Source organism: Saccoglossus kowalevskii, chromosome 19 (genome assembly GCF_978046115.1).
Source record: "Saccoglossus kowalevskii chromosome 19, keSacKowa6.1, whole genome shotgun sequence".
NCBI lineage: Eukaryota > Metazoa > Hemichordata > Enteropneusta > Harrimaniidae > Saccoglossus > Saccoglossus kowalevskii.
This window is the reverse complement of record NC_140659.1, coordinates 28,322,095-28,347,137: the sequence shown is the minus strand read 5'-3', so window position 1 is coordinate 28,347,137 and position 25,043 is coordinate 28,322,095. Positions and strand designations below refer to the sequence as shown.

At 36.4% G+C, this 25,043-nt stretch overlaps 1 protein-coding gene across 1 annotated transcript; it reads left to right on the top strand.

Moving 5' to 3' along the window:
* The first annotated feature begins 97 nt into the window (after positions 1–97).
* On the top strand, positions 98–24,840 carry LOC146731456 (adhesion G protein-coupled receptor D1-like). The gene is made up of 12 exons (XM_085493545.1): positions 98–273; positions 1,035–1,090; positions 2,042–2,153; positions 2,598–2,701; positions 3,818–3,917; positions 5,339–5,559; positions 6,183–6,249; positions 20,024–20,109; positions 22,391–22,517; positions 22,778–22,819; positions 23,007–23,144; positions 23,416–24,840. The coding sequence occupies exons 1-12, from the start codon at positions 157–159 to the stop codon at positions 23,461–23,463; spliced, it is 1,218 nt and encodes a 405-aa protein (XP_085349671.1). The 5' UTR covers positions 98–156; the 3' UTR covers positions 23,464–24,840.
* Positions 24,841–25,043: the final 203 nt, after the last annotated feature.

Here is a 25,043-nt window from a genome sequence, read left to right as displayed (position 1 = left end):
TGAACGGAAAATGGTCTATTTCACAAATGCTACATTGGTCAAAATACCATCCTTCACAAAGATTAATCAATGACACTTGTGTTTGTTATAGAATCGGACAAGATTGGAGTTGTAATCACGTTGTTTCGTTCACTAAATCAAATTCTACCAGACCAAATGACATTATCAGCGTCATATGCAAAGCTCGGAAGTGACGTCATTTCCGTTTCCCAGTACCCTAGCCTTCCTACGCCATTTGCTGCTCCGGTCATTTTGAATATCACTTTGAGTAAGGTAGGTCCAAAGAACTGAATCGGACATACTATAGACTAACCCTCGTGGTTTCTGCAGCTCATAAAGTACATCGATATTACCCATGCTCGAAGAACTATTTTTAATACGGGCAATTGTCTTGATATAATGAACGAATAACTGATAAAGCACGACCGGTGATTTCTCGTACTTTCAAATCTACTCTGCACTCTATTAGTATGCACAACTCAGTGTGCATTCACGTTTAAATAGTTTGCCTAATCCAGTAAAGATCCCACGAGGTGATTGTGTTGTTTGATAAGAGGTGACATAGTCGCTACGTTGCATAAAAACTAATGAATGTATCGACGCCCCTTCTTTACTTAACCGCCTAGTATGCTTAGTGGGACTACTAAAAACAAGTATGAACATTCCTGTCTATGTTATTAGCCTTATAATGGTATTAGGACGGTCTGCTACTATAGCAACAAACGAATTAGGTAATAGACACCTTCAAAGCACATTACTCTAAAACTCGTGCATTTTGTTAAAGCGGAGAAGTCGTCACCTGCGCATGCGTCAGATGGCCATAGCGTGTCATTGTTTACAAACAATCGTCTACCCATGCGTTTTTAGCGTCTGGTGTTATTGTCGCTTGGGACTCAATTCCCGCGCGTGCGCAGTGACGACCCTCCCGCTTTAAGTTCACATAAGTAACACGTGATGTGAAAGGCTGGATGTATATAACTGTTCGTACGTTACTAATCCGATGCAATGTCAATGTCTTATATTGTCCATATCAGAATCTTCCTATTGAGAAAACTGTCTGCGGTTTTATGAACTTTAAGAGTAGGACAAGGTAAACACAGAGTTTAATGTTTGCACTCCACTATTTGCACGCACTTAGTTTGATTTCAAAATACAATTTTTCATTTCGAATTAGAATGACGTATTCTTACTTACATTATTATACGCCTAGATCAGTAAACTGTGAGCTAAACATTACATTGATTTTCGTTATTTTGCTATGACTGATCAATGGAAACACAAACCGAATATATGCCGAAGTGTACGATGAACAAGAAGGTAAATTCCGGTATTTTGTTAATAGTCTTTTTTATTATTTTTTTTTAAAAAACCTGGAAAAAGGTCAGCTTAAAATATTGCTTTCAATGCTAGTTTGCCACCAGACGCGTTAGTGTTCGAAATTTTGAACGCACCACGCGTGCGCACCTCGCTGGCGCAAATTTTGAGCATCGGTTCTACTCGATAAGAAGGGCCGTAATTTCATCCTTATGTTTTGAAATTCATAAAGGCCATAAAAGCTGTCCAGCAGTTTCATTTGTGCAGTCATGCTACGAATGTCTTAAGAAAGTATTATAACCACAAGATGCGAACAACTTGAAAGATCAGCGGCCGGGATACTGTGGCGTCTTGACGACATTCGTTGATAACTACTGCGGCAAGTTACTCATATATAAATGAGTGCTTCAATCCTAATCATTATGCGCCCGAACATTTAAATTCAGATTGAGGTTGTAACAGTCGTTCACAGGTGTTGCGGGGGGCGCTAAAGCCGAACACACAACTTTTGACTGCTTTTTTTCGTTTTCTAAATTTATCAACATAAGTCGTATAATAACAAAGTTATAAACAAAATACCGGTATTTGCGTTCTCGTGCATCGTACGTTACGGCATTGTCCGAGATGCTTCGCGAATTGTGAATAACCTCTTACTATTTGATCTTATTTTCTTCTTACATTGATAATGAAACAAGCACCTTATCGATCTAATCTGGTTTGTTTTCAGTTTGTGGCACACCACAGGGACTAGCATTGTGACTCAAACAAATGAGTTCGCTATCTGCAGCACGGAACATCTAACAAGTTTTGCGTTGCTTGTGCAATTGACGTCATACCGGGTAAACATATACACTGCAAACAATGTATAGTCGTTTAAACATTAGAAGTTTGGTCAAGAAATTATTTACTTTCCTCACTTCGCACGTACGATGATGGGAATATAATTTCAATATAATTCAATACAAATAAGATAACTTATCGATTTATATATAGACAATGTAAAAGACGCTAGAAATCTTAACCGACTGTCAGTAACGCAATGACGTCACAAGGAAAATTGAAACGAGTTGCACACGAAAAGGTGCTTAAATTACATAGTGATTGTTGCGTCTATTTAAGATTGTCAGATGTATCCAAACCAAAGCGTCGCCACCTATTTATTAGAAAACGTCAACGACCTGGCTCAGTATTATTTTCAAGTTGAAATTATTTGACAATTTTTTAAATAACACGAGATTTACTATACATAATTCATATCATAATCACCATTGTTGATTTTACAGTTCAGTGCAAGACATCGACAAGCATTGGAACTCATTACTGTGATTGGTTGTTCCATATCTTTAGTTTGTCTTTTATGTACGTTCGGATCGTTGATATATTTCAGGTAAAGATGAGCGTATGTACTACATAGAAATACCATGTAAACAAACAATCCACTGATAAAAAGAAATACTAGTAACCCAAAACATGCACGGAGTATAACACACACATGTACACAGGAACTTGTCAGTGAAAACGTTTATCTTGCTATCAATACAAGCCATGTGACTAATTGGTTTTGCTTCACTGAATGTCACTGTAAAAGGGGTCTGTGACCAACGCTATTTAAATCTAGTTAAATTTAAGTGGAGGAATACTCCCTCCCCTTTGCAAGTGATGTAAAAGATGCACAGTACATTAATAAGAAACACACGTTTATTCCAATGGATACATTTACGTGACGTGAATGACGATCACAAGTTTTCGTCAGTTCAGTTTGAGATTATAGGTTTATAATTTATTTTTATTGTTATCCACGTGGATCCGGATATCCATGTTATTATCACATCATTATTTGTACTCAATCTTGTCAGTCATATCATGTGATAGCCCCCATGACAGCGCTAGTAGACAATCGGCAAGGATACTTTCATTTGTAGGCAAGGCTTATGAGTAGGCAGTGTTAATAGTTGGTATACATTAGACAATAATTTGTTGATATGGGGATTGTGTTTACTTTTATAGTACTATAATTAAAGCAGCCAATGTACAAGTAGCTAACACCACGGGGCTACGGGAGTTCTCAGTTCCGTGGTGTGTTCTACAGTTCACTTGATTTTATTTTGTACAAACACTCTGTAAATTACTTGAACACTGCTGAACAGACACCGATATATATGTTAAAATTACACATATTACAAACCGCAGTTGAGAAAATGAAATGTGTGTCTACGTTAGATGATGTGCACAATACCGTGATACACCTGTACTACAACATACCATTTGCGCATGTCTGAAGCGCATACTATTTTTTGTTTGATTACGTCACCGTACTGTATGTATTGTTCTTTCGTTGTTGGTTTCTCGCACGCACGATTATCGAAAATTGACATCAAGTGTACTACGATATTCATGATTATTTTAGTGATTAATAATCTGCGAATTTCTCTGACATACTCAAAATACACATGGCACTGTAATTTGTTTATTTGAACAACGTTTTAATTACATTTATTTACAGATTACATTCCGAACGAATCATCATTCTACACAACCTTGTTCTAATGCTGGCGTTTGCGCAGCTTATGTTCCTGGTATCAGGCCTGATTACTCACGACACGGTATGTGTTGCATAATGTTATTACGAGATCATATCGAGTGACGCGTAGCGGAAGTGGATACGATCCCGTATGGACTTTGACTTATTCTTCTGACAACCTTTTTATAATAATATCTTTTTTTGTACATGATGTTTAGTATAAAATTTAGATGCTTCGTCTGATATTAACAAACGACATATTCGAATGTGATGTAAATACGACACCCTTTTACCAAATAAGGATATCATTCGATCGCGTCCGTAACACTTTCGAACACGTTCATACGATAACAGATGATGTTATGGGTTTCGTTGTCAGATGTATAATATGAGCTTATTACGAGGATACCTCATAGTGTGTACGAAGACAGTACAGCGGAAGTATCGACCGACGCGCAGCGGAGGTCGATGCGACGGCGTACTGTTTGAGTGGGAATGCCGAAATCCAAAATGTATAAAACAGAATCAGCGAACTTCTGTAAGTTGAGTCCAGTCAAACCCTGGTGGCAGCAATGTTTGTTTTTGTTATTAGTCATTCAATATTTGGCATTCGCATTTCATTGTATGGTAGAATGAAAATACCCCCTAAAATACCGCAAAATTACAGCACGCTGTAACGTATGGCGTTACAGTGACAGGTGTATAATAATAAACAAAATATGTTGTTGTATATCTCAGAATACCTGCTCAAATCACGACCAAGACAACTGCCATATAATTAAATATCTCTCATGTATATTTAAATCCATGAATAAATTTACGAAATCTACGTTTCGAGTTCAGAAATAGTGCAGAGTTGGATCATATAGGTTCATGAATATTCAATTGACTATTTTGTTACTGCCTTGTAATGCTAGTGCAATACAATGCGTCTAATGTATTGAGTGCCAGTAGTTTTTTTTTCAATTGTATTTAAATGTTCGGCCATGCTGTGAACTTGCATTATCTTTTCTACAACGCAGCACACGATCCAATATTATCAGTATATTTTGCATATAGTGGATTGGTGGGTGGGTGAATGGAAATTGATACATTCTGATATCTCAAGGTACATTTTTCAGAGATAATCAATAGCAATCGAACTTATTTGGTAGCATATATATAAATAAATCCTCTCACAGGCTCTGGGGTAATTAGGCATATTTCGAGAAAAATATGTCATGTACATATAAAATACAAAACGATCGTTTAATATCAAATTGTTATGCTTTTTTCCAATCCCCTAAACAATATTCTTTGACTCAACTATTATTGACAACAATATATATCATGTAAGATACAACTAACTTAAGATTCAAGTTTTGTTGCGCCGATCATCCTAAACATGTCCTGGGACGTTGTATGTGTCACATTACATCACATTGCATTACATTGCATTACATTACATTGCATTGCATATATTTTGGAGCATTCTTTACTTTATTATTTGACTTTGTCTTGCAGAAAGTCTGTGCCGGGATAGCGATTTGTTTACATTATCTTTTTCTGGCTGCTTTCTTTTGGATGTTGGTTCAAGGAATACAACTCTATCTTAAAGTCAGTTCTGTATTTGCACCATCCAACAGCGTCCTGCCCTACTATTTCCTACTAGGATACGGGACGCCTGCTGTTATTGTAGGAATAACTGTAGCAACAAAACACGCTCATTACGGTAATGAGTTAATGTGAGTATTATTTTTCAATAGACCTTATATAGAAATGGCCGCCGAAATATCATTGTGAGCGAGAAAGCCGCGGGGTTTGTTTTTGCCTCCAAACTATGTTTCAAACTCAACCGCTAATGCGTCAACTGTTTCAAATAAATATTTCAGACTGCTATTACGGTAACAATTTGGAAACCCGTGGTAGTGTGTTATACTGGTCATTACTATCGCTATTGCGCATACACTGGGTTTACAGGAGCTATATCCTGATACTCAGCATTCCACGTACGAAAGCTGGTACAAGATTGGCAGTTGTTTTTCCATATACTACAAATTCAGTTATTTTCAAACATATTTGCATTATTTTCTTGGGCATAGAATTATCGAATACAATTTTCAGTTGGGTACATTATATTATTATGCATACAGGAATGCTTAGTCATACTCGGTATCTACTTGAAGTGAATTTATTCCATGCAATTATAAGCATGCCGCACCTATCCGTTCACGCCCATCGTGACCATGACTACTAATTAGTTTGACATCCTGTTGCATTGTGCATATTGATTCATGGATGACGTCAGAACTGGCAAAAGCAGAGGTATAACAATATTAATTGATGAAATTGTCGTTACTATTTTCAGTTGCTGGTTGTCAACGGAAGACGGCGTTGTTTATGCTTTTGTTGGACCAGTCATCTGCATTATTATCGTAAGTTGATTCCAGACGTTTTCACAACACAAGTCGAATTTAAATCATTTTGTTTCCTTGTAAACTTTGCCCTAGTGTCCACACTCTTGTATCTCAAACACTTTTTGTACATTTGAATATATGTTTCAGTAAATCTGTGCATATGGCCAACCAACTAAATACTATTTCCAAATCAATTCAATGTAGACTCGTACACAACACCAAGACATCACAGCATGTACAGAAACAGACAACTGAAATGCACAATATGAATAATATTCCGTCACTGACTAGTTCCTGCAAGCCACTGTTGTTGGATTTTCACTGAACATGCCTAACATTTCTATTTCTTTTCTTCCGACCCAAGTTATTATATTATCTGCTTTGAAAAATACTTGCATCTGAATTTTATATATTGTATCTATTGCAATTTGTATAAGCTTTGCGTGAATGATTGGCACTGTAGGCATCACAAGCTCCCACAGGTATTACAGTCTCTTACGCCACCAACTAGAAACGCGTACTCTGGTTATATCATATATTTATTCCATATGGTCAATCGTTACGGAATCAAAACAAGTTAGTACATCTCCAGAATATGGTTCTAAAATATACAAAACAAAATATGGAAACTATAATAGTCGAAGTAAATCAAACAATTCTCATCATAAAATGTACAGTAAATTAAATATACATTTCTCTTAATATGTGCAGAAAGTCGAGCGATACAACCAATAAATATACGGCAAATAAAATATGTAACAATAAGTAACAATGCTAACTGAAATATTTGTCAACCATTTTGACCAGCCAAAGCACACATTGCATACCATGTGCTTTATTAAACGTGTAGCTGACCACATGTACGCAATGGGCACAAAAAATGGGTGGCAAATAGTATAAATAACAAAACAATTTTCAAGAAATAAGTCTTCAAGTTAACGAATACTAACGAATACTAACATTTACAGACTTGCAATAATAACCCAAAGTAAGAGTGATAAAATCGAGTTCATACGAGTACTCAAACTTGTAACAAATCACTGCCAATAATTTCATGCTGATGAAGCCAACAATGAAAAGAAAACCTTCCTTACCTCATTTAGTGGCACCTTCCCGGACCGGTGTACAAATGTTAGCAAACCTAGCAAGTTTCAGAAAACCCAATGCGGCAGGGCAATTCAGAGCAGACACAGAGACGTCTTCACTCTTCAGAAGCACATGCTGAACTGAAGACAATAGCCTGCCTAGCCCAGAGTTCACCACAGGTCAAACAGGTGAAACAAAGGAATCTAACTATGTAATCAATAACCAATCAGAGGGGAGGTTTGCACAACTTACACACCGCCCCCGAAAGGCGCACGTCACGAGGAGCCTTTCTAAATTTAAAGTTGCAGAACCGACAACTAAATGAATCATGTACATGAAAAGAAAAAAATCATTGTTCTGTTCAACAAAGGTTCATTGTTCTATTTTCTTCTTGTGATGTAGTCTTTTACTACGACGTGGCATCGAATGATCACATCCATCTACTTGTTCATGTATTTCCTTGGTGTCTTCTGCACCGATCTCTGCTGCTCTAGTTACTCCATCTTGTCTTTCCATCACAGTCTTGTGATCCATGTTGCCTTCCAATAAACAGAGCTTGCGCACATCTCTCCGTAAACATCCAGTGGAAGTCTTCACAAGAACATGACGAGTTGTACCAAATCGATCAGCAAAGGTCTGTTCGACTTTTCCCAAAGGCCATTCACCTCGAGGAATATTTTCATTGACAACAAGTACCAAATCACCAATGGATAGGTTCCTTTTCGGCCTGCACCATTTCTGCCTTTCTTGTAGAGTTGGCAAGTACTCACGTACCCACCGTTTCCAAAACTCAGTTGCAAGATGTTGAGTTTCGGTTCTTCTTCTGTGATGACCATTTTCTTCTATGATTTCACTCACCGACGTACAAGGATTTGGGCGTAGCAAAAGTAAATGGTTTGGTGTGAGTGGTTCAAGATCATCTGGATCATCAGATAAATGTGTTAGTGGTCGATTATTAAGAATTTTCTCCACTTCTGTAGTGAAAGTGAGTAGCGTTTCATCATCCACTAACCTGTTCCCTAATAAAGATCGAAGAATCTTTCTTATCGAACGAATCATCCGTTCCCAGACTCCACCTGCATGACTTGCTGCTGGTGGATTAAAATGCCATTGAATATTTCTTCTGCTAAGTTTACCGTTAATAAAAGCTTGGTTCCATTTAGCAAGCATCTGTTTCAGCTCAGTCTCGGCTCCCCGGAAATTGGTACCATTATCACTGTAGAGATGTGTAGGTGGTCCACGCCGACTAATAAATCTCCACACAGATTGTATAAAGGAATCTGTGGATAAATCATGGGCCACTTCGATATGAACAGCCCGAATGGCCAGGCAGGTGAACACGCATCCATATCGTTTAATGGTACCTCTTCTGTACTTAACATACAGTGGTCCAAAATAATCTATCCCGACATGGGAGAATGGTGGCTCACCTGGTGTCACTCTAGCTGCAGGAAGTGGAGTCATTTTTTGATTCCCGGGTTGTGTATTCCATCAACGACACTTAATACACCTACCAATCACACGCTTTACAGTAGCTAGTCCATGAACAATCCAGAACTTCTGTCGTATCTCTGACAACACTTGGTTTGGGCCAACATGTCCTTGTTGTTCATGGTAATGTTGAACGATCAACTCAGTCACATGATGATTGCGAGGTAATATAATTGGATGTCTAGCTTGCTGACTAATGGGTGCGTTCACTAGTCGTCCTCCGACGTGTAGGACTCCATTTTCTAATTTAGGGTTTAACTTTCGCAGTGTACTGACATAACCTTCAGCATCAGGTTTCTCACTCAGAATCTTTTGCGGTGAAGCAAACTCTCTTGGAAATGAACTTCGTTGGACAATTCTGCAAATGTCAGTGGTAGCAATGGAAAGTTCATGAACTGTTAACGGGCCTATTTTCAATAAGGCAGATCTTCTCAAGTACATCTTAAACCGGATGAGCCATGCAACACTCACTTGTAATTTATACCAAGAGGAGTTATTGATGGAGCAAACGACTCCAAACATCTGTACCCATTGTATTGCACTGGGTAATGGTTGTTGCTTGGACCTTCCTTCTCAGCTCTTTGTCGTCACGATCAATTTCTGGTAGGTCAGTAGGTTGGCCTGGCCATTCTGATTCAGGTTGCCATAGAAATGCTGCACCATGGAACCATGTGGTTATTGCTGCCTCATTAGAACCATTAAATTTTATTCCTCGTGATGCATGGTCTGCTGGATTGAACTCTGAACTGACGTGGTACCATTGTGATGGAGATGAAGCATCGTGAATAATCTGGAGGCGGTTAGAGACAAAGGTTTGGAATCGTGTTGCCATGTTGCGAATATATTGGATGACTATTGTTGAATCTGTCCAAAATAGGGTTCTCTGGATTGGGAGTTGAATTTCATCTTGAATTTGTCTGCTGACCTTAACTGCAACTGTAGCTGCTGTTAGTTCAAGCCTCGGTACTGTCATGGCTTTGAGCGGAGCGACCCTGGACTTTCCCATCAGCAAACTGCAATGAATTGTACCATTTGTATCTATCAGCCGCAGGTAAGATGCAACCCCATAACCTCCTAAGGAGGCATCAGAGAAATTATGGAGTTCCACTGTTTGTATTTGACTGAAACCGGTTGGTTTGTAGCATCTAGGTATAGCTAGTGTCATCAAAGTAGGTAGTTTTTTCCTCCATTCCCCCCAATTCGACAGTTGATCTTCTGGAACCTTTTCATCCCATCCATATCCAACACGACATAATTCTTGTAAGATTCGTTTTGCCGGTAAAACAAAGGGGGCAGCGAATCCAAGTGGGTCGTAGACTGAAGCCACGAATGATAACATCTCCCTGCGTGTCTCTTCTTTCAGTCTGTCGCCAATTCTGAAGTTAAAGGCATCCTTTTCAACATCCCATTGGATGCCAAGAGCTCTGTCAATCGGCAAGTTCTCCATATCTAGATTCATCACTGAAGAAGCACGCTCAGCTTCTGGGATCAGTGCTAAGATTTCCCGACAGTTGGATATCCATTTTGTTAGATGAAAACCTCCTTTAGCTAACATTTCAGGCAACAGTTTCACCAGTTCCTTGGCTTCTTCAACACTAGCAACAGACTTCAGACAATCATCGACGTAGAAGTTTCTATAAACAGTATCCACAATATGAGTGTCATAATTACTTCTGTTGTCATCTGCAGTTCTCTTCAGAGCATATGCTGCACAGCTTGGTGAAGATGTGGCACCAAATGGATGCACCAACATTTGATGATCGGCTGGATCTTTAGATAAATCTCCTTCCGGCCACCATAAGAATCTTAGTGCATCGCAGTCCGCCTTCTTCACCTTAACTTGATGGAACATTTGCTTGATGTCAGCGACAATGGCAACTGGCTCTTTTCGAAATTGAAGAAGTACTCCCACAAGGGTATTATTTAGATCAGGACCTTGCAGAAGCTGATCATTAAGAGATGTGCCTTGGTATTTGGCAGCGCAGTCAAAAACAACTCTCACCTTCTCTGGTTTATTCGAGTGGATTACTGGATGATGAGGTAAATACCAAGTAGAGCCAGACTTCGTTGCTGATGAATCCACATTGGGCATTCTTCTTGCATGACCCTGGGAGATGTAACCATCCAATGTGTCTTTATATTTCTTCATAAGTGCAGGATCTTTCAATAGACGCCTCTTCAGTAGCTTCAACCTCTTTAGAGCAGACCATTTGTTGTTGGGTAAGCAGGGATCATCATATCGCCAAGGAAGAGCCAGCTGGTAGTGACCCTCAATCAGACAAACTGAACTGTCCATGATCGCCTTTGCTCTTCTATCTTCCAGCGACATACATGCCTTGGTATCAAACAAGGACTCTGTGAAATCTGCATTGTACATGCGATGAAGCTGAGAAGTTATAGGTTCGAGACACTGAATTGGGGAATCAGAGTCCAAGACTTTGTCAACATTAATAAAATTGATGCTGTTACCTCCACGCTTCTTTCTGCCCATTGGTCCAATGAATGTCCAACCAAGTAGTGTTCGAATACCATATGGTTGCTTCCTTTCACCACGACGCTCCTCAAGAACCCAATGTGCCTCGGGGACATCGTTCCCAATGAGGAGAGTAACGTCTTTAACTTCTATCTCTGGCAATTCTATATCATTCAGGTGAGACCATCCTTTTATATCCAACTTGGTCGGAATACTGTCAGTTGCTATCGGTAATCTATCCGTTGTCCAAACTTTATCCAGTCGCACACCATTGACCAAATTCAGACCTCTTACATCCATCTGTAATTCATGACCATTAATCTGCCTCTCTGCATTCAGTGTGGACAATGTATAATTGACATGTTTACCTGTAATACCTAATTTATCAGCAAGGCTGTAAAGGCAGATAGACGAATCAGAACCACTGTCGAGAAATGCATAGGTTTCAATCTCTTGGCCTCCATCTACCCCACTGACACGAACAGGAATCACCTGCAAACTTATGCGTGGTTGATTGGCTTGTGTAGCACTACATTGCGCCTTGCTTCCAATGACATTACTATGTCTCTCATTTTGAGCTGTGGCGGGAGCTTTCAGATTACTGTTGCTGAATGTCTTGGGAGTTGCAGATGTTTGATATGCTGAGTCTGATGTTGCAGGATGAAGCAAAGGATGATGTCTTTTACCACAGCCTACGATAGGGCAAATACGACCACTTCTACAATTCCTAGCCAAGTGAGGAGGTCTTGCTTCTAGGCAACAGTCACAGAGCCTGTGTTCCCTGATGAAGTCTTTTCTCTCTTGGAACGGTTTGAACGTAAATTTTCGACAATGTTCAAATGCATGGCTACCACTGCAAAACAGACAACCTGCCATTAACTTCGATCATGGAAGTATCATCAGCACCAACATCATTGGAGGCAAACTTGGAAGGAAGATTTATGGGAGGCGTGTCATCTACATGTGTAGCCAATGTAGTAGCTTTACTTGGCTTTTGTCTTGATCTGGCATTTGAATCTTTTTCTCCATCAGGCTTAGATCCTACCAATTTACCAAATCTTGTATTTGCAATTGCTGATCTGTTCTCCAGAAAGTGGGTAAGGTGCAGGAATTCAGGTTCAGTGCCCACACTGATCAACTTGCCAGCTTGCTTGGCCCAATCTGATTGCAAGTATGATGGTAACCGCCTAACCACCTTTTCCAGGGTATCCATTGAATTGATGTCAGCATGGAAATTCATTTGCTCAGAACTGAGGTGGCAATTCTTCATATCACGAGCCAATTTCTGAAGCTTATCCACTTCATATGCCTTTATCTGAGGGCCTTTCACCACTTTGTCAATTGTAGCATGCACTATGACGTGTTTCTGACCAAAGCTTGTAGAAAGGATCTTCCGGGCTTCTGTATATCCTCGCTCTGGAGGGAGAATTACACAGCTTCTGATTGCTTCCTTAGCAGCTCCAGTACAGTGTTGGATAAGATATGATAGTTTGACAGTATCATCCTTGACTAATTGTTCTATGTTCACCTCAAAGTTTTTGATAAAGGTTGGATATGCGACTGGGTCACCATCGAAGGTATGAAACTCTTGTTTTGGTAGACTCAAGTTAATGGCTAATGCTTTGGTAGTCTCCAGCTGATTCTGCACAATGCATTCCATTGTCTTCTGTCGACTTTCTAACAGTTTCTGTAATTGGAACGTTTCAGAGAGAGCAGCACCATTACCTGACTTCTTAGTGGTCATCTGCTTCCCTATAGGCCCTCCTCTGTCATCACGATATTGTTCGCTGGTACCATGTGCATTATCAACAAAGCTTTTATGTTGTGGACTTGACGCCCCTGTAGTCCTGAATTGACTATTGGCTGGACTGCACGACGGTATATACGATTGGAAATAATTGCTCATCATTTCTTGTTGGGTTTGCCTCTGCAAACCAGGGAGTATATCAGACTTCTGGTCAGATTCAATTTCTTCATCTATAAAGTCTACTTCTACCTTGGCTTGTCTTACCCGATTTTGAGCTTGCATAATTTCCATTTCTGCTTCCTGCTGCTCCCTCTCTTGACGCATCAGAAGCAGACGTTTTTCTGTTTCTTCTCGAAGCTGCAACTCTTTTATGCGTTGCTTTATCTGTTTTTCAACTTTGAGTTGGTCTAACTCACACCGGGCTAAAGCGAGTTTCCTCCTTGCTTCCCTAGACACACGACTTGTCTTTGTATTGGAGTTAGAACCTATTCTACCATCCTCAATATCCACATCCAAAAATTCTTTCTTGCCAGTATCCCATGGATTTGTCTTGTTTTCTTGTGGGAGTTGAGGCCAAGATGAAGTGTGAAAATCTACCGAGGCATTTGGCTCTGTGGTTAGAGTTGGCATGTGGACTTTCCTTTCTAAGAGAAATCCATGTTCCAATGCGTCTTCCATTTGGTCGTCAATCCTTTCCTTTGGGCCAGGAGACTCCATTGTTTGGAATACCCATTCTCTGTGTCTCTGATCAAAATACTCCTTTCTTTCAAGCTCAACCTCGTATTCACTTTCGACAGCACCTCTTGCCATTGGAGGTAGACACTGCATATATTCACGACAAGTTTTTTTATACGAGTTGAATATTTTCTCAAGAGCACATCTTTTCTTGCTTACTTCTTGGTATGCTGCTTTTGTGGACATCATACTGTTTATCTCAGTGTAGACTCTGGTAAGATGACCGCCATATGAAGCTGTTGATTTCTTCAAACGATGTATCTTATCAAGTTGCATACTGGCTCGGTCCAGGTCGAATAACGTGTCCCTATTTTGCGAATATCTTTGATTCAGACTCATTTCCCTGTCTTGCATGGGTTTATGATCTTGGATATGACATTCACAGCACGATATTCACTTGACTGACCGCAGTATTACCAGTATGTACAAGGTATGAAGGCAACACAAAATTATGATCTTCAGCGAAGGTTAAACGAGAACTATGTAGGCATCACAAGCTCCCACAGGTATTACAGTCTCTTACGCCACCAACTAGAAACGCGTACTCTGGTTATATCATATATTTATTCCATATGGTCAATCGTTACGGAATCAAAACAAGTTAGTACATCTCCAGAATATGGTTCTAAAATATACAAAACAAAATAGGGAAACTATAATAGTCGAAGTAAATCAAACAATTCTCATCATAAAATGTACAGTAAATTAAATATACATTTCTCTTAATATGTGCAGAAAGTCGAGCGATACAACCAATAAATATACGGCAAATAAAATATGTAACAATAAGTAACAATGCTAACTGAAATATTTGTCAACCATTTTGACCAGCCAAAGCACACATTGCATACCATGTGCTTTATTAAACGTGTAGCTGACCACATGTACGCAATGGGCACAAAAAATGGGTGGCAAATAGTATAAATAACAAAACAATTTTCAAGAAATAAGTCTTCAAGTTAACGAATACTAACGAATACTAACATTTACAGACTTGCAATAATAACCCAAAGTAAGAGTGATAAAATCGAGTTCATACGAGTACTCAAACTTGTAACAAATCACTGCCAATAATTTCATGCTGATGAAGCCAACAATGAAAAGAAAACCTTCCTTACCTCATTTAGTGGCACCTTCCCGGACCGGTGTACAAATGTTAGCAAACCTAGCAAGTTTCAGAAAACCCAATGCGGCAGGGCAATTCAGAGCAGACACAGAGACGTCTTCACTCTTCAGAAGCACATGCTGAACTGAAGACAATAGCCTGCCTAGCCCAGAGTTCACCACAGGTCAAACAGGTGAAACAAAGGAATCTAACTATGTAATCAATAACCAATCAGAGGGGAGGTTTACAGTGTGCAGTCGCCAAGTTTTAAATGAAGTTACGCGTAATGAATGTCTATAAACAAATTGCATTTATTACATTAGTTTATCATTCACTATTTTTATTAAAGCCACCATAAAGGACTAACTGTATCTCCTATGTCCAACTCTCAGTCAATCACAGATGGTTATTCAATTCAAGCATATTTTAATACATTTATTTAGAATAATCCACAAATTGAATTAGTTTTGTTGAAAAATTGTTATGCAATTAGTTACGTTATTCCCATGGCGATCACTGATATATTACATCGTGGTTACGAGTTTAATCATGTCTTTGCGATTTCGTGAATTGGTGCTATATTAGTTTTCTTTTGAAATAGACTATATAATAATATAAATTGCAGGAAATATATTTTAAACAATGAACATTTTTGTCAAACATCGTTATTACTAGCATAATTTTTCATATATTGTTGTAAGGTATATACAAAATATCACTAAAAACATGACTATAACAGTTTGTGATAGCAATACGTGATTTGTATAATTGTGAGGTGTTTAACTGCCTGGGTGGGCAATTATTATATGCCCAACTCTGGTTATTTTAAAGCTTATTTTACCAAATTACAAATTCATATTTTTTTTTAAATTATAACAATGTATAATTGTTGTTGCGTCAATGACACGCCAATAAATAGGTCATTTTCCGTTCACTCTGTTTTTAGGTTTACACCAGTCTGTGTATGTTAGGTTTACGCATCTGTTTCTTAGATTTACACCACTGTTTCTTAGATTTACACCACTGTTTCTTAGATTTACACCACTGTTTCTTAGATTTACACCACTGTTTCTTAGATTTACACCACTGTTTCTCTTAGATTTACACCACTGTTTCTTAGATATACATCTGTTTTTTTAGATTTCTTAGCGCATCTCTGTTTTTTGAGGGCTTACACCACAGTTTCGTAGAAGTACACCTTTGTTTTCTAGGTTTGCACAGTTTAACAATTTTTATATATTCGGTGATACGTCATATTTCTTAGTAATTTCCTTATCCGTTATGTGTGGTGTCTATGAATGCAATAGGTCGTCATTTTCGAAACCAACGTTATTTGATAGTTATATGTTAGTTTCATAATTGAATCTTATTTCGCTATTATTGTCCCATCATTTTTGTTGTTATTCATTCATTGATTATTTTAACATTGTTTTGTCTTTATTTTGCAATTATTGGATAATTATTTCATAAACGTTTGAATATTTTGCTATTACTTCGCCTTTATTTCGTTATCAAGATATTATTTTGCCTTTATCTAGTATACATTTCATCATTATTTGATTATTTCCTTATTATTGTCACTAAAACTCAGGTCATATATATCAGTTGATACAGATAAAATACACATAACGCACACATGATGGGGAATTCATAGCAATCTTTTTGATTTTAAACAGACGATTTATTCAAATTTAACAAAAAATCAATTCTTCTAATTTCTAAAATTAATAAGATTTTCCGCGTCGATAGCCACGGCAGAAAGCCCACTAAAACATTGTACTTAAACATTGTAACCATGGTGTGAAATGGAGTGTACTTTTCATCTTCAAATGGTCTATGATATGGTTTTTGAATTTAGAGGCACACCCTTGGAATGGAAAGGGTGCCTCTGTCACGGGTCAAATATTAACCCTAAACACAAATTCAATATTTTAACACCTCATTAATCAATATAAAATTACACAGTTCATGTAACGCAGGGATAATTTAGATGGGCACCAGTATAGTTCAATATATGCAATTAGGAACAAGAGTGCACACAGATAAGTCATACACATACGACGACAAACATGAATTACGGAAAACTAAAAATAAATTATTGGAATATATTAAATATTTCTGCAATAATCCTTGTTGAATTACAATAACATATGGGACTACTTCTTTCCATGTCGTTTCTCTCCATGATACGATGGATAACGACCAGATAGTAGTAATAAATGGTGAAATGAGGTAGTAATAACAAAATAAATGAATCAACTGAAATAATAATCAAATACCACTACTTGATAATTTGCAACCAATAAAATACGATCAATTTTAAAATAAGCATATAATGACAAAATAGTGGAAAAGAAATTGAGACAGGTAATTTTGACGGTGATATCTTAACCTCACAGGTCAGACTGAAAAAAAACATATATTACGAGTGGATTGTTGAAACATTGTTATATCGTTTCTTTCTTTAAATTAGTGTCTGAAAAGTTGTCTATTCTAATTCACATCCCAAAACAAGCTGCGTCATCCAACTAAAATAATTATTTCAGTGTTACTTCGCATTACAGAAAATCTTCTCAACTACACTTCAGACAAATTCTACCACTTATCCTACGTCACTGTTTAAAAAAACAGAACAATTCCAGTAGAGTGAAAACGGCGATAAGCAGATTGCCTCGGTAAGAACAGGTTGTTGATATGGGATAATGTTTGGTAGGCTTTTAGCTATTGTTCTCAAGTTAGACTACTTTAGAGAGTCATGTTATATGATGTCAGGCAAAATGCCATTAAGCAGAATTTGTTGATGATGTTTGTATCGATGGAAAGAGAAAGTTCGAGAAAATTGTATGTAGCCATTTTGGAAGTGAACCTTGTTGTACCCATTATTCATTAATTGTAAATTGTATCTGTGAAATTCTAAACCTGATTTTAACATTTTCCGATCAAGTCTTTTTTTCACTTGTTTACACTGATGAAGCTTCCCAGTGTTCCAAGGAATATTCGGCTTGAGAGAAATAACACTGGACTCAACAAGTTAGAAGATTATTTAAGAGTGTACTACCAACCTTATTTTATTGCCCAGCAAGGTCTTTGACATTTGTAGCAGGCTTTAGAACTAAGGATGAAGAAAGAATGTCTTTTAAATTTCTCAATGTCAATGCTTTTTAAGATATTATTTATTGGTGGGTTAGGACATGGGAATTCAATCTCACTGACAATGATGGCGTGATCCGATGAAAAAAACGTTGAATGATGAAGTATTTTGAGCAAGGTTTCCTTGCGTGTGTCCACCATCATCAGTAGTTGTTTTGCCAAGTTTGAGAAGACCTGCGCAATGCAGATATTTGTCAATATCCTGGTTACAATTGAATTTATATATGTTCAAAAATGGTGGCCTGTTCACTGGTGAATATCCAGGAGACAGCATAATATTCATACGAGTTTTGTTACAAAGATACACTACTTTATTTCCCTTGTGCCAGCTCTGGTGTCCAGACATTTGTCATAGATTTAGAAATTAGAAATAGTTTGCGTTCTCAGCTAGGCCGAGCACAATATTTCACAGCATGATGTACACAATCAAAATCACGAATCAATATATACCGTACATTATGAACGTATAATGAATGATATAACGTTATGAGATCAGTAAGTTAATTAACTTTGGTTTAAATATACATAGAACTGACATAGCCATACAAGGTCAAATCGCGTGAACGACATGGGTCAAGTTAAGTTATTAGTTCACACACGAGTTTAAAATTAATTAAATCACTTTTAAAAGATGCAAAAAATGAGGTTTGCAAAGCAAATATGGGAGGGAGAGAGTTCCAGTCAACTGCAATTCTGCAGAGGAATAGATATAGATAGTTATATGTATTAACTATTGGTGCTAATTAGTGAATGTAATTCGAAATGTTATAACCTAGATAATTTTATAAAGCACTATTGTTCTATACACTGCGTTGAGTGTGTAATGGGACCCATTTAAGCTATTCAATTATGTGTGAAAATTGATAATCCATTCGTTATCGTAATTATGCGTAGTGTCGGATCTTTTCAAGTCATATACAGGGTGCATACTCGAGTATGAATGAACAAAAGACTGATATACCTTCACGATCTCATACAACCCGTTTAATAAGGCCAAGTACCTCATTTTACCTTTTGTTATAATTTTAAAACCATTCGTACAATTTATAATTTTTATTTGCACGTTTAAGTGTAGGGTATATAAATTTACTTCGACAACAGTTGATTGGACAGGCGAATCATCTTCTCGAGATGGTTTTACAATCATCGACATTGAAAATGTTATCCCCGTGAAAGTTAATAGATGAAACGAAGTTATTCTCTCTTGACGTACACCCGATAATACGTCCACACTTTCATGCAATTTATTAGAGGATGATTATGTGAAATTATGTCAAAATTGTTGCGCACAATAACGTGTACACCTTTGGGAAGTGAAGATGTCAAATTTGAAAGCATAGACTAACACGTATGTTTGAGACGGGATAATAAAGAATTCTGTTCACTATTAAAGTCAGTGGCACTCGTTTATAGTTCTATGGATTTGTGGTGAGCCTTTTTAAAAAACCCAGCTTTATTTTCCAGTGTTCACTTCCTAGGTAATGCTCCAGTTTCTATAACAACGTCAAATAGCTTCATTAATGATAGAGCTTTTCATCTGATATCGTGTGCTTATCAATATTCTAATAATACAGATTTAACACGATTCACTTTCATTTCCATTATTGTTCCGATGTCAACATGCTATGATCGAATATACTGCTTCCTTTTGAATATTTCACGGGGTCTCATAATGACGCAATTTTATAAATATGATTGAATATTGCACGCGTTATTTTAATCATAAGAGTGAAATACTCGATAATCATTTTCTCCTGATAATGAATTACCTCATTCCGGCTTTGATAACTTGTATTGACGCGACTCTCAATGGTTAACCTGGTTATCCAATTTTCAATTTCTAGAAACTGTTGAAAATGAAGTTGTAATTTTTAAATTTAACACACTGGAACAGTCCATCGTCAGTAACCTTTGCCAAATGGTATATATATAAACTATATAAATTGCAATAATTATATACAATCATATGCTATTATAATAATATTCAATCGTTTGACTTTTTCAGATTAACTTAGTTGTTCTTATATTGGTACTGCGAGCATTCATGGGTGTAAAAGTCAATGAAGCAAAAACGGAGAAGGAACGATTAAGGTAATTATGCTTTTTATCTTGAATATTTGCCATAATAATATAACTATCTAACTATCGCCTTAAGGTAAATGTAATGAAGAGTGTAATTACCTATACCTAATACGACATCGAACATAATTGCAGACATGCTTTCATTGAACTTGTCACGATTATAACGTGTGTATGCAAACAACATAATGTACAATGCGGTTTTCGTAATATTTAAATTAATAATAACATAAACTTCGTATATACCCTTAGACCAGAAAACAAAAGGTTACAGGCTGTGAACGTGTAATTGCATGTATTACCGCAGAGATTTTTTGTGAAATGAGCAATTTCCAACAAATAAACGCATTTATATACATAAAATACTAGGCTAACAGCTTTTAAATATATCTAACGAATTTAGACGCATTCGCATACATATTACTAATAATAAGCAATTCAAATTCAATTCCGCCGGACAATCCGGAATTGGATTTTTTTTCAAGTAGTACTAGTCTCACCTATATCTGTCATTGACAAATAATTTGTTTGGTTGATTGTCAAGATTATGATTACCTAATACCATTGGCCAATATTTTATTTTGTATTATGTCATAATTAAATACAATGTTTTGTCTATAATTTTGTTAAGCAACATTTTTGTGGGAGAAAGTATGGCGGTCAGATAGCAAAGGTTAACCCACACTGAGCCGTGCAGATTATACGTGCTATGATGGCTTGATTTCAACTCAATGTTATGCATACAATACACAGATCTCAACTGAGTAAAACCATGCCTTTCTCTCACAGTTGTTGAGTGAATTAACATGTTATGTATTTTATCGTCTAGTCTGTAGATATTCCTTGTATTCAAATGTCATTTTTGCAAAGCACGCAATGGGAGTCATTGCGGTTAGCGCATCTGTCTAATCGGTCACTATGTGTCTGTGTGTGTGTCTGTTCCATTGATATCTCAAGAACCAATTATCAGATTTTAATGAAACTGGTACATAGATGCTCTAATTAGTTTTTGGTTGAAATAAATTCATATTAATTACATAATTCATTTATTAATTAATCGACTTTAAGCATTTTCACTTGTTTCGTATGTATCTTTAAAGCGCGGTGGTCGTCGCGCAGTGCGTGTTCGAATTTCATGTAAATAAACAATGTATTTTACACGCGTTTTATACGTCGCTATGAGTCCCATATCGAACAGGACGCGGCACGACGACCGCTGCCCTTTAAACAAATTTCAATGAAGCTTGGTATATAGATGATCTGAGATAATACGCAGTACTAATTGGCCTTGGTTGAAATCCTTTGTATATTAAGTTTCTAATTTGCATATTAATTAACCGATTTTAAGATTTTTAATATTTGTTTCATCTACCATTAAACAGATTTCAATGAAGCTTGGTACTCGTATATAGATGGCCTGGGATAATACTCAGTATTGATTGGCTTTGTTTGAAATCCCCTGCATAGTAATTACCTAATTTCCTTATTAATTAACCAAATTTAAGCATTCTCACTTTTTCTTATATACCATTAAACAAATTTTAATGAAACTTAGTGCATAGATGTTTTGGGATAATGTGCAATACTGATTACTTTTGGTTGAAATCCTGTGCGTATTATTTAGCTATAGCATTTTCACATTTTTTCTAAGAACCATTGAACAGATTTCAATAACAATTGATACATAGATGTTTCTGAATAATGCACAGTTCATGCATAATAATGAATTAATTCGCATAATAATTAGTCAACTTTAAGCATTTTAATTTGTTTTTCAAGTACATTGTAACAAATTTGAATAAAACATGATACATAGATGTTCTTGGACAAGTATATGGTCAAAATGAGACATTTCAATGATTTTGCATTCAATTTATACAATGCTTTTTATGTGTAATGAATGTGGTTCTAATATTATACCTTCAGCACACAGGATTCGATTTTTATTAGTATTTTCTTGAAATCTAAAAAAGACGATTCAATGGCAAACACTGGTTAAGGTATTTTCACACTATAACGACTATAATAATTCAATTACCCATTGGCCAGTCAAATTGAATAGTCAGTGATCGGTCGGTCAGTCAATCAATTAATAGCTTATCGTGGGTAATTAATCAATTCAATCAGACGTTTCAGACGAAATGTTTTTTCTCAATGATAAATAGACTAGAATGATATATTTATCGGCCCTAGCACCTTTCACCCATTGTGAACTGGTGTTGAATAGTTCGAACTGTAACTGTATCAATGTTAGAGAGTGATGGCTTCAATCATTTATACTGTATTAACCTAGGTCTGGCGTACGTGCATGTATGATTCTACTTCCAATACTTGGACTCACGTGGATATTTGGTATCTTGGCCTTTAATAAGGAGACGTTGTTTTTTGCATACCTATTTGCACTACTGAATTCTTCCCAGGTAAGTGTATGCATTGTAATTTCCACCATTACATTTATACCTGTTCCAAAACCATATATAATAACACAATTTGTCAAAAACAACATCTTTCCGTAAGAATAAAATCAAGACAAGCATAATTAATAATATGGTATATTCGAACCTCGAAATATATTGGGATTTTTTTCTCACAAGGACACCTCTTCGCTAACTCTTTACATCGAAGATTAGATACGTGAAAAATCGCGTTGCTTATCCTATCATATCATCTTTGTTTTCAGGGTGTCTTCATCTTTATACTACACTGTGCTTGTAATGATGAGGTATGTGACGATTTAAATTGTAAGCAAAATGTTCCTCTACATAGGCGATTTAAAATGACTTTCTCTTCTATATTGCTAGTGCTGCAGAATTCAGTGTATATATAAATATACATTATTGAACATAACAATAACAAATATAATACGATATGTTTGTTCAGTTTCTCAAACTACGCATTTCTTATTGTAGGTCAAATCAATGTACAAGAAAAGATTCAAATCAAAGATATCAACATCAGCGCATGCGTGGGCCGCAAACAATAAATCCAAGTCTAAATCCACTAGTACAACGACAACGGCTAGCGAGGGTGTCAGCGTGTCATTAAACGTATGACAACATTTACCAAGTATAATTTTTTTTTATAGATCTATGGTAAATAAATAATGAGCACATAGTTAGGGAGCAATGTTTAAAAGGCAATTTTGAGTTGTTAACTCTAAACGTAAATTAAATGTCGACTTTGTATTGCTGGAGTTTACAGACTACATGGTAAAGTACATCGATAGCGGGCGCAACAAACTTTTCATTGCATTTTCAATTCTACGTACATTCGTATTTACGAATATTATTGTGAAGATGTTCCTATTTACATTCACAGACGTATATAAAGAAAAGTGTCGGAAAGCAAGAAGACACCTCGGCATAGACGATGATGATGATAACGATCTACCACCTATCACACATCTAGAGCGTACAAGCGAGCTTATAACGACTGTTTTAAACGTAACACATATCTAATCGTGTTATCTTATCCTAGTGATTCAATGGATATATATATATTAATAATAATAAGATGTTAGAAACACGTGTATGTTATATTTATTTGATATTACGTTAGTGTTTGTGTTCATTATTGGTACCCTGGATGTATTTACACATTTTTTGTATAACATTAATTAATTGGTTTGTTTATTTATTTTGCGATCATATAACGATGTATGATGATGTTTTCCAGTTTAAATGCTCACAGTAAATGAATGCGACTCGCAATTTATATAAAAACGGCAGATTGACCAGGTTTTCCTCATAATTGATAGGTAGATGATTTTTGATGTGTGTATTTTTTGGAGGATGACTGTTTGATAATGTCTATAGTTTTTGTGTGACGAATGGTAAATGACATTTCGATGATATATTTGTTTTTATGCGTTTTTACCTCGTATTGTGGCGACCTCGGTAGTGTATAGTAAGGAGAATGTTTAGTACCATGAATATATTTCTAAATGTTATATATAATTTTTTTGAAATGGAAGTGTTTGAAACATAGTATTTCTACATGGTTTATAATATTGTTTCCGTTTTACATACAGTTCTTTAGCGGAAACTTGTATAAACTGCACAGGGTTTTCAGTACATAGGACTTCAACATACGCATACGTTTGAGATATAATTATGTCATCAGAGCGAGTGTGTTTGGAATTAAGACTATAGCGCTCCAGATTCATATTACACAGTTACATTGAAGATGTTTTGAAGAATCCTAATATTTGGGGTTTACGATATGGAGAGGATAAATGGATTGCATTGAGTGAGCTGTGTACCATATTTCGGGATAAGACTAGAGGGTGAAAATATTTCTATATGATTTATAATAATATATGAATAATGAAGCATGTATTCAATGAAACGTATGAAAGTTGTTATGTTACACATAAGTGTACAATTAAATTTCTTTTGTCTAATTGTCAATTTTCTTTTCAAATAAACTTATTAACTCTATATTTAAATTTGATCCAATACAAATTTGTATAATTGTCGTATTTCTGTTTATTTTCTTATTTTGGTTTTTATATTCACTTGTCTTGTTTTCGAAATATACAATTATCCATGATCGTTTTACGTATTAACTGATGTCGAATATGACAAATCTTCCATTTCTGATACAACAATCCACTGAAATATATATCTATATAAGGTGTATTGCAATAAAATAGTGTGTATTCCGTTGCCATTGTCAGACCTTTACACTGTCGCGTGTATTTGCAAATAAAAGTTTAAATGGAAATAAAAGATTAAAAAGCAAGTTTTTCATGACAATTTACTAATTGAAATGCATCGAATGGCAGCGTGAATTCTTGAAATTCCTCATTTGAATACGAGTTCATTTTCAAATTGTATTTCTCTCTATAGACTTTAATAGATTGGATGTAATTATATGACACCTAATTTTGAAAAAAAATATCAGTTGCCGAACAGCACCGTCGTACGTACCACTACGTCGCACAG